This window comes from Gymnodraco acuticeps, unplaced genomic scaffold (genome assembly GCF_902827175.1).
Source record: "Gymnodraco acuticeps unplaced genomic scaffold, fGymAcu1.1, whole genome shotgun sequence".
Lineage (NCBI taxonomy): Eukaryota > Metazoa > Chordata > Actinopteri > Perciformes > Bathydraconidae > Gymnodraco > Gymnodraco acuticeps.
The window spans coordinates 77,776-92,475 of NW_022989894.1; the positions used below are offsets into that span (position 1 = coordinate 77,776).

Here is a 14,700-nt window from a genome sequence, read left to right on the forward strand (position 1 = left end):
TGTAGTTGCATTGGCAAACAGAGCAGTGAGTGTCCTGCGGTCAACACAGGCACACATTGCCAGTTATTATTTCATTAACATGGTTGGTGAGAGTTTCATATTGTGCTTTGTCCACATTTCCATCAAGTAAAACATTAGGAAACAAATATACTAAATAGACATGATCATTGAATGTAGCGACCTCTCTGGGGGTAAAGTGTCATTGCTTTGGTGTCGGGCATCCAATAAATGCAGTGGTCCCACATGTCATAGTTACACATTTCAATCAATCATTGGTATACAGCTAATCGATTACATAAACTAGGTTTTCAACAAAACCTGCTGTAAATATCTGGAAGAATCAAAAGGTGTCTGCATATCTGTTAACCTGCAGCTGGACATATGTATGATGCTAACAGAAGTCTGTTAAGGAACTCATCAATTTGTTTTGATAAATCTTACACACACAAAAACGACTAATAAAGATTGTAGTTTAAATAATAAATTAAAAAAATAAACTAAATAGCCTGTATTAATGAATATATTAACATCATGATTTGTCTTATCTACCCTACAGTAAATGCGGAATAAAGACGCTTGTGGCAGGGTTCAGTTGTTGGCCAACATATATTGATGCATTAGTTGAAGAGTGTAATCACAACAGCATCTCTGGGCACTGTTCCATATTCAGTATAAGAGGAACATTGTAGCCACAACCCATGACAAAGAATGCAGGCCTTTCACCCAGGGAGCTGTTGATGCTATAAAGGATGTTAGACAAGGGTGAAAGAGGTGCTTCAAGGTGATCAGCTGGAACCTGAAGACAGTCCCTCTGCAGTCATTATAGGTGAGGCTCCCCTGTACGTCAAAACCACAATGCACCCTCTCTCTGATCACGCTGGGTTTTTGTGAGCAGAATTGTGGGAGCTGGAACGCTGGTGTCTATCGGCCCTTTTTCAGCTCCCAGGCATGTGCTGAGCCTAAGCTTTCTCTATCTGAGGGTTACCTACAGCCACTCACCCTTAACAGTGAGGGTAAGAGAAACTGGAGGAAACAACTTCTTAGATCTGGTGACTAGCCTTTTTGACTTGTCAAACACAGGTGTAAATAGTAAAGTTGTCAATTGCTGAAAATTAGAAATTGTTGGAAATAAGTCATCAATAATGTTATTGGCCTTTCCTGCCATGAAACTTAAGTGCAGGATGTACAGCACACAGTCAAATCCAAACAAAAAAACAGTCTTGCTTTAGGTTATTAGCCAATATTGCAGGAGAACCGTGTATCTTTTGTGTGTAAAAAAAACCTCAAGGTTCAACATGCACTATTCATTTGCACAACAGCAACTATAAGGATATGTTAGCCACAAGGTGGCACTTTGGCACAACCCTGAATAAATGGTGCATCACTGTGACGCCAGCAAAAAAAAAAAAAAGAGCTGTTGCTGCACAAAATAGATTAGCCTACATAACAAAAATGCTCATAGATTGGACATTTTAAATCAACTATCCTGCATTTTGTATGTTTAAATGTAGGTCAGAGGTCATCTTTCAGTTGATGCAGGCTACTGTTCGAAAGCAGAATAGCATTAGATTTAGTAGGCCTGTGTAATTTTCCAATGACTAAAACCCAATTGATATATAATATTTGAATGTGTCGATTGGTGTTGTCAGTAAAACCGTTTAAATAACGATACCGTGGTGTAAAAAAATATAGCAGACAGCCAGGTCGCCTTGCTGTTCTGAAAATGTTAATTTCACCTGTAGTACACATTCACAACAGCAGATGGGGCAAGTAAGCTGGGTATATTTCCTTAAGGGAGTGTAGTTTGTAGCTTTCCTTTATGTCCAGGTGTAGCTTGTTTGCTAATTAGCCCCACATCTATCAAGCTAATTAAGCCTTAGTCCAGTTGAAATACAGGGATGTTGATCTCCTCCTTCCTGTTTTGTTATTAGGATTGAGATCAATGTATAGCTAATATTAGTAAAAACAAGTGGAAAACGTCGCCAAACCCCTTGCTATTGTTACCAGCAAGTCAACTTCGAAACCAGTCAAGAAATCAACATAGCTAAGAGGATGCTAATGCAAGCACATTAAAAATAAATGCTGTTCTTTCCCAAAACGACCTGCTTCCAAGAAAGAGCCTGACAGGACTGAAGCCTGAACCCTTCTAGCTGCTGTTTACACACAGGTACATGCTACAGGTGAGACACAACTTACTTAATGAACTTCATATATAAGAGAGCTAAAGAAAGACTTTCCGACTTACCTGTGGCTGTGTGAGTGACATGGTAGCATCGAAGCTAGAGCTAACCATAGAGGCTAATAAAGGTGCACACATTACACAGAAGAGGATGACATTTCATCACAGTCAGGGGATAATTGACTGTTTCATCCTAGCTCTACCTGTCAGAGCAAGTGATAACTTGAGTCTCATTAAGTCTGTCAACCATCTTAAACCAATTTCAGCAACCCAGGAACTTTTCCTTAGCCTTTTGCTTTCAAGGCCCCAACTTAGACAACCCATAGTGACACAACCTTAAACCACTAGTTCTTCTCTTTCATTTTAGTCCTAGGCCTTAAAGTTCCCATGTCATGGCCATTTCTACTGATCATAATACCATTGTTGAGGTCTAATACAAATATATTGTGCAATTTTCCAAACTCACATTGGTTTCTCATACAGCATCTCTGTATAGTATATATGTGTATTCACTCTGTCCTAAACGGCTTGTTGGAGCTCCTCCCCCTCCCCCTGTGAGCCCAGTGGCCGTCTGCAAAACCCAGCCCCAAACACACACACACACCCGCAGTCTGGCTGGGAGTTTGTGTGTGTGCCCAGGCTGAGTTCCGCGCTGTCTCGCCAACCCCACACCAGTGAGCCAGCTCACATTGTCACGCTCCTCGCAGCAGCGAGCCTCGCAATGTCCCGCCGAGTGTGTGTATGTGTGTGAGGAAGTCCGTGGATTGGTCCAAACTTAACGGCTCAGCGGACGTAACGTAACGTCACTATACCCGAAATACGTCACTATACCCAAGAAGTAAACAATGGAAAAAGAGAAATCTCCAACAAGGCGTTCTGGGGCAGCAAAGACAGGTATTTTCTGTGTTGGAGTTTTACTCGCTACAGGGTGTACGTTGAGGGTTTGTGACTCTGCAGACCGTTTATATGCATAAAAAGCTACATAACACACAAGGGGACGGGTAATAACCGGGTAAAGCATGAATGTCATGCTTTTCTGGTTATTACCCGTCCCCTTGTAGCGAGTAAAACTCTAACACAGAAAATACCTGTCTATGCTGCCCCAGAACGCCTCGTTGGAGATTTCTCACACACACACACACACACACACACTCAATCTTTTCTCAGCTGCAGCTCCGCCGATTTCTCCTCCCTGAGACGGCGGGACGCAGCGAGGCTGTGAGTCATTGGGTGTGTGTTTGGGCTGGTTTCGGGCTGGATTTCGCTGTGTCTTGCTGTCTCACAGACTGGGCTCATAGGGGGGGGGGGCAGGAGCTCCAACAAGCCGTTCAGGACAGAGTGAATATACATACTATACAGAGATGCTGTATGAGAAACCAATGTGATTTTGGAAAATTGGACAATATAAATCTATTTTAGTATACTTCAACAATGGAATTATGATCAGTAGAAATGGCCATGACATGGAACCTTTTTAAATGTAGGCCAATGAGATGAATGTGCTCAAGCTTGAATATCTCCTGTTATTTAGTTCCATTTTCATATAATTACTGGTTATTTCCTGCAATATCTACTTAAATGTAATCTGCTCTAAAGTAATCTGTAACTTACCTGTGCAACCTTAGCAGTGTAGCTTTGTTTTGTATTTATTGGACTACACATTTTGATGTTGATTGTACTGTTAATGTAATTGTTTTCCTTTTTTGATAAACATGAGCTAAACACTTTAATTTAAAAGTAACTGCCTGTTCCCACATAATAGTTTTTTTTCACAGCAGATGTTTTGAGTTGTCATAGCAGGAAAAGCACAGGTGGAATCAATATGTTAATGAGGGCTTAACAATGGTGTCCAAGTAAACCAGCCCTTGATAATCACAATAACTGGACTCACTTAAATGGAATGCAGCCATCATAAATGTTATGAGGTACACATTTGCTTTTCCTACTGTGATTTGTCAAAATGAATGCTGTGAAAAAACGCTGTTTGTTAAATTACAACAGACCAATTGACACAGTGAATCAGGGGCTTTTGTAGTCCTTGATGCATTAGACAGCAAGGCTTTAATCCTTAAAGTTGTGATTTAATATGTGGATTAATTTCTCCATTAATTAATTGTTTGGTTTATGAAATTTCAGAAAAAAGAAAATAATTCCTCCACTTCGAGCTAACTATTTTAATTACTTGTTTTGTAGTTATTTATCATTTTAAGATTAAAAAAAACTGAACAAATCCCTGCCTCCTTCTCTCTGCAGTAAGAAAAAACTTCATATCTTATTTTCAAACAGTATCACAAAAAAAGCATTTACTTTTAATTCATTTTTTGATAGGGAATCTGTATCAATGCAGTTTTGTTTGTAAGAGAAAAATTCAATGCTAACATGATGAAAAGGGTTGGATCATGTTAGTGATAAAGCATTCGAGACATTTTTAGACGGTTGTAATAAAGTGTGGCAGGAGGGCATATTGCCCAGAATTTGAAAGCCAGTAAGCCTATTAATTATAGGTGGATTGCTTTTCCTGAAATCATATCTTTTTGAAGTAATGGAACATATGACGAAAGGACTTACAGAGGCTGAAAATAAATCATTTCTTTTAGGGGGATCATGGAGGGTCACCAAGGAAATGGAGATAAATAGCAGATAGATTAAAAAATGGTTGCAGCTGCGTTCTTGATATGGATGAGTATTAGAATACACTATAAAGGTAAGTCATTTATCGGATATTGTATCTAAGACAGGTGCATTTTATTCTGGTATGTATGAGGAATGTTGTCATCTAACTAAAAAAAATATTCCTTATTGACCAATAAGGGATCAAATCAGTTCAAACTATATTGCTGCTAGTTTTACCGAGACTATTACACCTGGCTTTTGAACCGTAGACAAACTAAAACGTTCACACTTCTATACACTGCTGAAAATTCTCCAACAAGTGCCCTATTTACTCCTGTTTGAGTAACTTTCACTGAATAATACAACGTCCGGCTGTTTTAGTAATTATTGATCTTTCATTGCCCTTACGGCGAAGTGCCACAGACTGGAGAGGTACGGAGAGGTACAAAAAGTACTGAGAAAACCATGTTGAGTTGACAATAAAATAATACAACATTTGGCAGCTGGCTGAAGTGATGCATTGATTCAGTTGTTTCCTTATTACGATAGAGCAAAATTAACCAAACAGAAAGTGGATGTAGAGTTAGATGAAGAGAAGGAGGACAAGTGAACAAGAAGTCCCTCAACCAGTCCGGTCTTTATCCGAATGGCACAGTTTCTAAAAAGGCCACAACTCAACAAGAACCATCATTTAGTAAACCTGTGATTGATGCATTGCAACTTTTGCTTCCACAGCCTTAAACGCTCACTGAGCTGCACTGGTATTACAAGTACAGTCCAGTGATTTGATTGTACGCACACATCAGTCAGCAGTCAGTCATGAGAATGATTTACTAACTAGAGGACCAAAGCAAATCAGGGTCATGTTCATGGAAAAATGGCACACCAGTTCACTCCCAGGAAAGCAGATGCACAAAGCCCCACTTAAGGCCATGTTTCCTCTACTGTTCTAAGAGCAGGAGCTTTACAGTCAAATTCAGAGCAAGCTGTTTATAAAACTACTTTACATTATTTCTAACAAAAAGATTGTTTGGGCTTAACCGTTGGCATAGTGTAGGCTCAAGATATACATTGTTTTGTGCCATTTGTTGAGACACCAATATGAGTTAAAAACAGTATGTCTTAGATACTGTAACTGCAAGGCCTGCTGTCCTAATCCCATGATTGGCAGGAGACTTGAACATAGCTTACCATAACTACACTGCATACTTGTACATACATCTATAAACATGACTGCATAACAGTGACATACCAACCACCAAGTTATTTTTCTGTACATTTATTTAATCAGTTACTCTCGTTGAGGAATAAGAAACATGTAAAGATGGACAGATGAGTATTTGCAATAAGAGAACTATGATGCAGTTTGTTGGTACACTAGGAGTCTCTTTGTCTGTCTCTGTCCATCAGTCTGACATGTTATGTTCCAGTTCGTCCCACACTGCAGATGGCACTTAGGTGGGACTTCCGCTTGCAGGCTGGCAGGCGTAGCTACTAGTGCTACTGAGGGTTGGGGGTGTTTATTTGCTTGTGCTTGTGTCTGTATTTTCCAAGCATGTCTTTGTGCATTGTCAAATGACTAAATCAGTTTCACAAATGTGTTTGTGTCTTATTTGTCTCTATTTCTAAGTTGCTTCCAAAATGGTGGGACTAAAGATGCATTTGGGCGTTGGTCTGTTAAACTGTTGCAACATTAAGTAATTGGCACCAGTTGTTGTTTTCAAAATAGAGGAAACTTGATCCCTGGTCATCTGGATTCCACTCAAATCAATGAATTTCTGACTCTCTTCCTTATTTTTATGATTCTTTCTACATATTCCAGCCATGTAGCAGGAATGTTGGCCCAAAAGCACTGTTAGATGGACTTGATCAAGGCTTTAGGCATTTCCAAACACCAGGTAAGCTAGGCCCATGTTTTTATTACATCCAGGCTACAGCAGGCTGGGCTTCTTTTGTTAAACAAACACAGGTACATTGCCTGGGAAGGCATTGTTCTACTTTTCATAATATCATAATGCATGTATGAGGAGGTGATGTAGAAGTGCTAAACACAGAGATTGTGTTCAGTGTATAGACCCAGGGAAGAAGGTACTAGCCAGTCTGTCTGTGGGGCCTTCAGTTTTTAATACAACTCTCACAAAAGAAGGGCTAACACAATGACAACAGAGCCTGAAGAGAGGGCCTCACATTGGCTGTGGATGAAAATAAATTAATCCAGCACAACACATTTGTCTGGTATTATAAAATGTATGTACATTCAAGATGACAGGCAACAGTAACCCTTGTTATGAAGGTTACTCGACCATTCATGTTGGCTTTTCATCCTCCACAAATTGTTTGCAAGATGCTTTCATGCAGATTGTTAGATATCTTATGCCAGCATTATTATAGCACGGCCCGCCGGTTGTTCTGATTGTTCCTGGTTGGATGGTCGGTCCACCGCTTTGGTCCAGACTAGATTGCCAGGAAATGTTGTACTGATTCGTGGATTCCTTTCAATGAATTCAAGCGATCCTTGGACTTACCTCTAGCGATTACAACACGTTCTGATTGGTGGAGAGAAATATCTCAACAACTATTGGGTGGATTAATGATGACCTCAGACTTTTCATTTAAAATGTATTAATTGGCCCACATTTTGATTTATGACGAATCACTGTAAAATTCCCATCAGCTCTACAGTGCTAATTAACGTATGCTAGCGTGCTAATATGCTAGAATTATCTTGCAGGTTAGCAGCACACATTTTAAAGCACTACTGTGACCATGGCTGTAGACATTTAGTTGTGTAATCTTCTCAGATTTTATATAGAAGGTTTAAATTGGTTATTTTGGCAAGTGGCAATTAAAAAGCAGTTATTGTAATTACTTTGACTAAAGCGCTAATAATATATTGGCTATAACAGCTCACTGGCCACTTGCTGTGTTTCATTGGATGTCTTAATACAGGCTTTTAAAGGTCCTGTAAAAAAACAATATACTGGACTTTCATATAACTAACTTTAACATAATTTAAATGAAGAAAATCTACATTGGCAACATTTTATACCTTAATTTTATAATGGCTGTTTTACAAGTTCAGTTCAGATAAAAAAAGCTACAGTCAGAAATAGCAATAGTGCCAACGAAAAGCTTGACAGCCATCTGTAATTGGTGTCAGATGGGTCAAGACACGGTTTTGAAAGAGAACAGTGTCTCTAAAAGACAGATGGTTATCAGCCAGATGTCAGGGAGGGGTTGATGGTATGAGTCAAGCTCTAGAGCAGATCAGAAGCAATAGTTTGGGAGGGGGAGAAGGGGCAGGGTTTAGGAGGGGAGAAGTTAACTCTGCTTATGGGAATATTGAATAAGACTTCAGGATGGGTTGAGGAACATTAAGCTCATGTAAAAGGGGTCAGAGGAGGAGAGGATGACCAGGGTGGCCCGGAGGATATGCATCGGCTCGCATTACTGTTTGTGGGCAGTGAACAGAGAGAGGAGCAGTGCTGAGACAAGAGGATAGACACTATCTTCTGCGTGTCAGATGCAGGAGACTGGAAGTAGTAAATAAGAGACCAGATGAGATGCTAAAACTTTTCCAAGAAAGCTAGACTTAGTGGAATTTCCTCCCAGCTGCCCGAAGGCTTGTCCATTTGATTCGACCAGGTGGTTTACAGCCATGAGCAGGTGTGAGCAGATATACAAGCTTAGAGAAAAAGAAAAGGCCCAGGGGATATGAGGGCAAGTATTAATGTTGAGGTCAGCTGTAGGAAGTAAAGAGAGGGGAGCAAAGGACAGCTGGAAGCAAATAAGTTATACTTTGTGTTGGTGGTTTGGGAAAACTAGTTTAGACAACAACACGGGAAGCTCCAGTAGAGGCCCGTAGCATGGCCGTCTTCTGTTCTCTTGTTTTTCTTTTAGAAAAATGTCTCAATGATTCAGGAGACCTAGAAATAGACACAGCCGTGGAACATGCCAGGGAGTATAGATATTTATTGTTTCAGGACTGTCATCATAGGGCCATGAATTTCAATTTGTGCCTGTGGTTGTTTGTGATCTACTTACATTGTTAGAAATGCCCTCTATCCCTTTTCCTTATTCGATATTGGATGTCTCAATTAAGATGACAAATCTTGAGTTTGGCAGGGACCCAGCTAAAATCTTTTGATGCTCTTTTTATGTTTACAAAATCTAATAGTGAAGACAAAAGTCATTCTGTTCAGGGTTCTTAAGCATTACAGCAACCTCGATATAGCTGCAAGTGAACTCGGAAGATCCAAAATGGACAAATCTATATTTTTCAGATCTTCTTGTGATTTGTAAAATGAACAGGTCACAATTGTGGCACCTAGATTTCATATCAGGGCACATTTGATCAAACTTATGGCAAAAAGACACAATATATTTTACTTTATCATATTTCCTATCACAAAAGGTTACAGATTTAATAATTTCTGCACCAGAAAATCTATGCAAAGTGGTAGAGGGAAACGTATTGTCAGTCTTATTCCTTTACCTCCTTTTCTGTTCCACTAGTTATTTTTTGCAATTTAGACTGTACTCGTGCTTTTCTTCCATTAACCATACATGCACATCTCCCCAGTGTGCAAGTTGTCAATTTCTCTGTGAATCTGTGTCAAGTATGCAAACCTAATTAGCATTTATGCACTTAACCATGTGCGTCACAGTTTAACGGGAATCCAGTAGTTCACAATTAAATACCTTAATTACCTTTTTCAACTTAACAGCTGGAGTTCAGCTGGTTTTCAGTGTATGTTATTTATAATATTTATTAGAATATGTCGCACTAAGTATAGCTCTTATGCTGTGTTTACTCGCCATTCTTATATCTGTTTAAATGTTGGCAAGCTTAAAAATGAATTTTAGCCCACTCGTATAACTCAGTTGTACTTCTGCATACTTAGTGTTGCTGTTGTTGGGTATTCCTAGCAGATTCACTTACAGTAACCAGTCAATAAGGGACTCATGTGAAATGTTCGCATGTGAATTTCCTATCATTACTTCAACATCAGCTGCTTAGCAGCACTTTGTGACAACAATCCTGAGCAAACCCAAGGCCCCACCCGTTTCCTTGTTGTGCCTAAAACTTTCCCTTTCTGATCCTTCCAAATAAATGAATGGATGACATTAATTCCTGTTTTGAATTTTTTTCGCAGCCGTTCTACCATTCTGTAGTTTTCAATGTTTTCTTTTATTGTTGGCAACATCTCTACAACCACATGACATTCACAAGGGTTGATTTCAGCTGCCCTCTCAATAGTGGATTTTATGTTCTCTCAAATCTCTCATCAAATTCCCCCTGTAGCTTAAATCATTCCCTCGATGAATATGTCCTCATGACCTGAAGATTTGTACACAGTGATGTAAAGTAAATTAGGCAGAAATGATATAAGAAAAATAAGAATTTCAACACAAACAGCCTCAAAGTACGTCTGTTTGTATGTATGGTCCCCAGTTATACTGAAATGAAATGTTTAAAAATGTAACTCTGTGTGTAACAGAGAGGTACTAATCATGCTTTTAAGTTTTTTAAGTTAGTGGTTAAGGGTTGCCTAAACTTCTCTGCATAAATACTGCATTCAATCAAATAAAGAATATATTGTAATTTTGGATATTTACTTTTTAAAGACTAAGGATTGCAATTAGAGACTAATTACTTAGAGAGGAATCTGCCCGCTGTCACCTCATCACACATAGGCAAAGTTCATTCAGGAGTAATTTAATTGCATACTTCATGTCTGAGTTACTCTTGCCCGAGTGGCTTCATTGTATGGCGAGGACATTGGAACACTTTTTACGTCATGATTTTGTACGCAGTGTTTGGAAGCCAGGACTCCGGACAGTACGTCCTCTTCAGGTCGCGCAACATTTGATGCAGTTTAATTATGAAGATCAGTTCCATGTTTCATCATCTGCAGAATGCTTATCCGAAACACATTTAAAGCACTTTTGACACAACCACCATCCAAAAACACATTCACTGCACCATGGAAATTTGCATAAGTTGTTTTATTCATAGTTATTGTCCTCTTTATACTTCTTTTTGAATAGTTTTGTCTTTTGTTGAAGTGGACATCACGTAAAGTCAAGCCTTAAGCCCTTAGCTGAGTTGTTTGCTCACCACCCTCTAAACTGAAAAGAAAGGGTAAGAGGAGGAGTGGAGTCGGGTGTTCCTCCTTCTCTTTCTCTCGCTCTCTCTTTCTCACAGTATCACAACTCAACCTTTATTTTTCATTTGTTTGAACAAAGAGTGTACCTTACAGTATATTTACACATCATACTGACTGGCTGTTTGACAATTTTCACTTAGATAATGCAAGGAAGATTGAACTTTCAAGATTTGCTTCTTTGTTTTCATATTTTCTACAGTCTTGTTCTCCTTTGATCCACTCCTCTCATGCTAGCTGTGTAGTGAGATTTTCCTTGACATTAATGTGATTGTAATCACCACTATCATCATCATCATCAGTCATCTTTTTCATCATCATTACATCATATTTACCGTTATTATATTGATATAACTCTTTTCAATAGATTCCTCTCTGACAACTGTACAATCGTACACAGTGTTTGACTTTTATATATATATTTATATATATATATATATTTGGGAATATATTATTTAAACCTAAGAAAAGAGGAACATAATCCCAAATAAAATATATTAGTATCCCAAAGTAACAAAATCATGCATGTTTTAATGTATTTGTCCATAAAAACAAAACAAAAATTAATGTAATGGGTGGGACCTTGTTTTTATTTACAAATTGATCTTGGCACTGTTTTTGTTGTCTCTTGCTGGAAACTGGAATGATCATAAAGAATACTTTTGACTCTACCGAGCATAACACTCTCCTGGTATTATCAGTCAGTGACTTGCTATAAAAGGCAGGTTTTAGAGACATGTTCTTTTTTTTTTTTTAAAGCACAAAAAACGATAAAAGAAAGAGGGGGGAAAGGACAACATTAGAGAGTCGACCAGGGGGCAAACACAAATAATTTGTAGAAAACGTATTTCACTTCAGCTTTACACTGTGGCAGTTTCCTTTTTAGGCAGAAACCCTGTGACATCATGTCTACTGACATATATATATATTTTTTTTTTCTCAGAAGTACAGGCTCTCCCCACGTCTCATCAGGTGCACTCACTGGTTACCATTATTAGGGTGAATATCCAAAAGAGAACATTGATTTTGTCAAATTTCTTCTTGTAAAGCAGCATTAATTGACTGGCAAATAAACTAAAAGTCACCGAAAAGAACCAGCAGTACAGACCTACTACCTCAGGTTTGGCAGGCAGGTAGGGGTCGCTGTCTAACGTTTCCAGTGATGCCTTGTCAAACAAGTGCTTGACTGTTGATCCAAAGATCTTGTGTGTGAGCAAACATAAGGATGTGTGTGCATTTGTGTATGTGTGTGTGTGTTTCTGGGTGTCTCTGCATACTCATATTCAGTGCAAACACATTGGGTAAAAATCCCATCTTGACCGTGGCCCATCAGCTCTTTTGTTTCAACTGAAACGCATTAATCTACAGCATGGTCCAGCCCTGTCCATCTCTACCTCCTCTCCTCTGCAGGTCTCTGTTGCACCTCTTCCAAGAGATAAACTGGCAGGCATGCCTTTTGTTTATCCAGCCTTATGGCGTGCCAACTCCTGCCAAGTTGCCCGCTTTTACCCCCCCGGACACCACAACCACTACCACCACCCCCCCACCCGGCATCAGGTCCTAGCACAGCCCAATGTACTTGAGATTGTTCTGGATGATCACGTCCGTCACAGCGTCAAACACAAACTGGATGTTGCTGGTGTCAGTGGCACAGGTGAAGTGCGAATAGATCTCCTTGGTCTCCTTGTTGCGGTTGAGGTCCTCAAACTGCCGCTGCACGTAGACAGCCGCCTCCTCATAGGTGTTCTGACCTTTGTAGTCAGGGAAGCACACTGTCAGGGGAATGCGTTTGATCTTCTCTGCCAGCAGGTCCTTCTTGTTGAGGAAGAGGATGAGCGACGTGTTGGTGAACCAGTTGTTGTTGCAGATGGAGTCGAACAGGCGCAAGCTCTCGGCCATGCGGCTCTGTAGGCATGTGGAAAGAGAGAGACACAGAAAGATCAGGCTACGAGGAATTATTTTCACAGCTTAGATGTTATATTGTCTCTGAAGCAACAACCTAAATCAGCCCACACTATCACACATTTAAACCTTATTTACACAGGCAGGATCATGTAGTGATAAACCATGTTAGCAAGAATTGAGAAAGAAAATGGAGACAAGATAACTGACTGACTGACCAGCAGTACGGCTTCTCTGTTATGTCAACAGAGACTTGAAACTCACACAGATGAAGACCTGCATCTGAACTCTCACGTTCTCCTCTGTAACAACTTCCTTGTTTTTTCCAAGTCCATAACTGTGAGATAATCAGTCCTAGAAGATGTGTGTCAGTTTTAGGTTTGCTCATTACAGAACAATCTTGTGAAGAATATGTGCATCAATTGTCATTTATAAAAAATGTGGATTGGGTAGAGACAAGGTCACGGGCTGTTTTTGACAGATATGCTGTTTACACTGAGGACAGACCGCTCTAACCTTTCCTTCAATGCACCGTTACAGCTCGGATTCTATGATATTGTTTTCTTCTTCAGCCTTCATAACACTTAACAAGGCTTATCCAAATGTTGATGCATTTTCATTTATAGCCAGAAGGACCTCATTAAGTGTAGCAATATTTTCTCAATAATGAATTATTAAGATATGTTTCACAATTCTGAAATGGAAATCACTGACGTTGGCCATGTCTTTCAGATAAACGGGCTAATCAGAGGAAACAAGAAGAGTACAGATGAGTCACAGCAAGACTTTTTAGCAAAAACAGGAACCATGTGACGCCAGACGCTGTACCAAACTTCAATTGTATTTGTTTTATTCATTAAGTTTTTTAAATCTGAATTATTTCCATTTGATCTGCGGAAGTTTAGCTCCAGAAGAAACACCCTTTGTGTATCTGTGTGGGTATACACGTGTTTGTGTGCATGCATGTGCTTCAGTGTAGTTTGTGCTCATGTGACTTTGAATGTATAAGAGTGAAAAGGAACGTTGATCAGTTCATGGCAGCTGCTAGCTGATGTGGCGACTGGCCAGCAGCTTGTGACCAGGAGGTTGTCAGATGGAAGACTGTTGTTTAAAAGGTTACAGAAACAACATGGTGCTCTGAGCAAATCACAAGATCCGCACAGCATGAAAAAAAAATACAGAGGGGAATAGTGGAGGATTAGACGATCATAGTGTGGTCTGAAAGTTAACCCTGATTTTTCAGTGTCGTAAGTGCACTATTTTTGGATAATGATGAAAAGGCAACAGTAATGCGAAACCAAAGTTTTATAATAACCTTGAATGTGGCCAGTTTTTCATTTTGGCTGAAAGCGCTTTTTTGTACTATGTGTTTTTTTTCTAGGTAGTACATGTTGACAAAGTAACCCTTTCTAGTAAATAATGTGGAAACGACAAAGGTAAACAAAAACAAACTCTTGAACCACAATAACTGCTAAGGCTATAAACCAAGGCTTTGTTCATAACAATGTGTCTTTAGTCCCTTTCTTCATCCATGTCTTCCTTTCTACTCCCGTTCTCTCACATGCTGTTACAAACATAGGCTCTCCTTTCTGTATAAGTATGTTTCCCCGAGGACTAAGAATGGCCCCTAAATATTGTTCAGTGCACAAAGTCATGTCTGTCTGATTGACCTCACTCCGCCTCTTTGCAGGGTGGGAAAATAAGAGAGAGTGGCCGGAGACAGCCAGCTGAGGCCACAGAGGACCTCGACTCCTCACCTGGCCACTGCAGACTTCTTAATGGGGAGGGGGAGAGCAGCGTTCAGGAGCAGTAAGGCATGCAGACCCCCTTAATTTGATT

At 39.7% G+C, this 14,700-nt stretch overlaps 1 protein-coding gene across 1 annotated transcript in view; it reads right to left on the reverse strand.

Moving 5' to 3' along the window:
- Positions 1–10,782: 10,782 nt before the first annotated feature.
- Positions 10,783–14,700, reverse strand: part of gnaz (guanine nucleotide binding protein (G protein), alpha z polypeptide) — a 29,093-nt gene continuing 25,175 nt past the window's right edge. Inside the window, exon 3 of the mRNA XM_034204560.1 lies at positions 10,783–12,864. Coding sequence (XP_034060451.1) covers positions 12,520–12,864 — 345 coding nt within the window. The 3' untranslated portion in view covers positions 10,783–12,519. The remainder of the gene's footprint in view (positions 12,865–14,700) is intronic.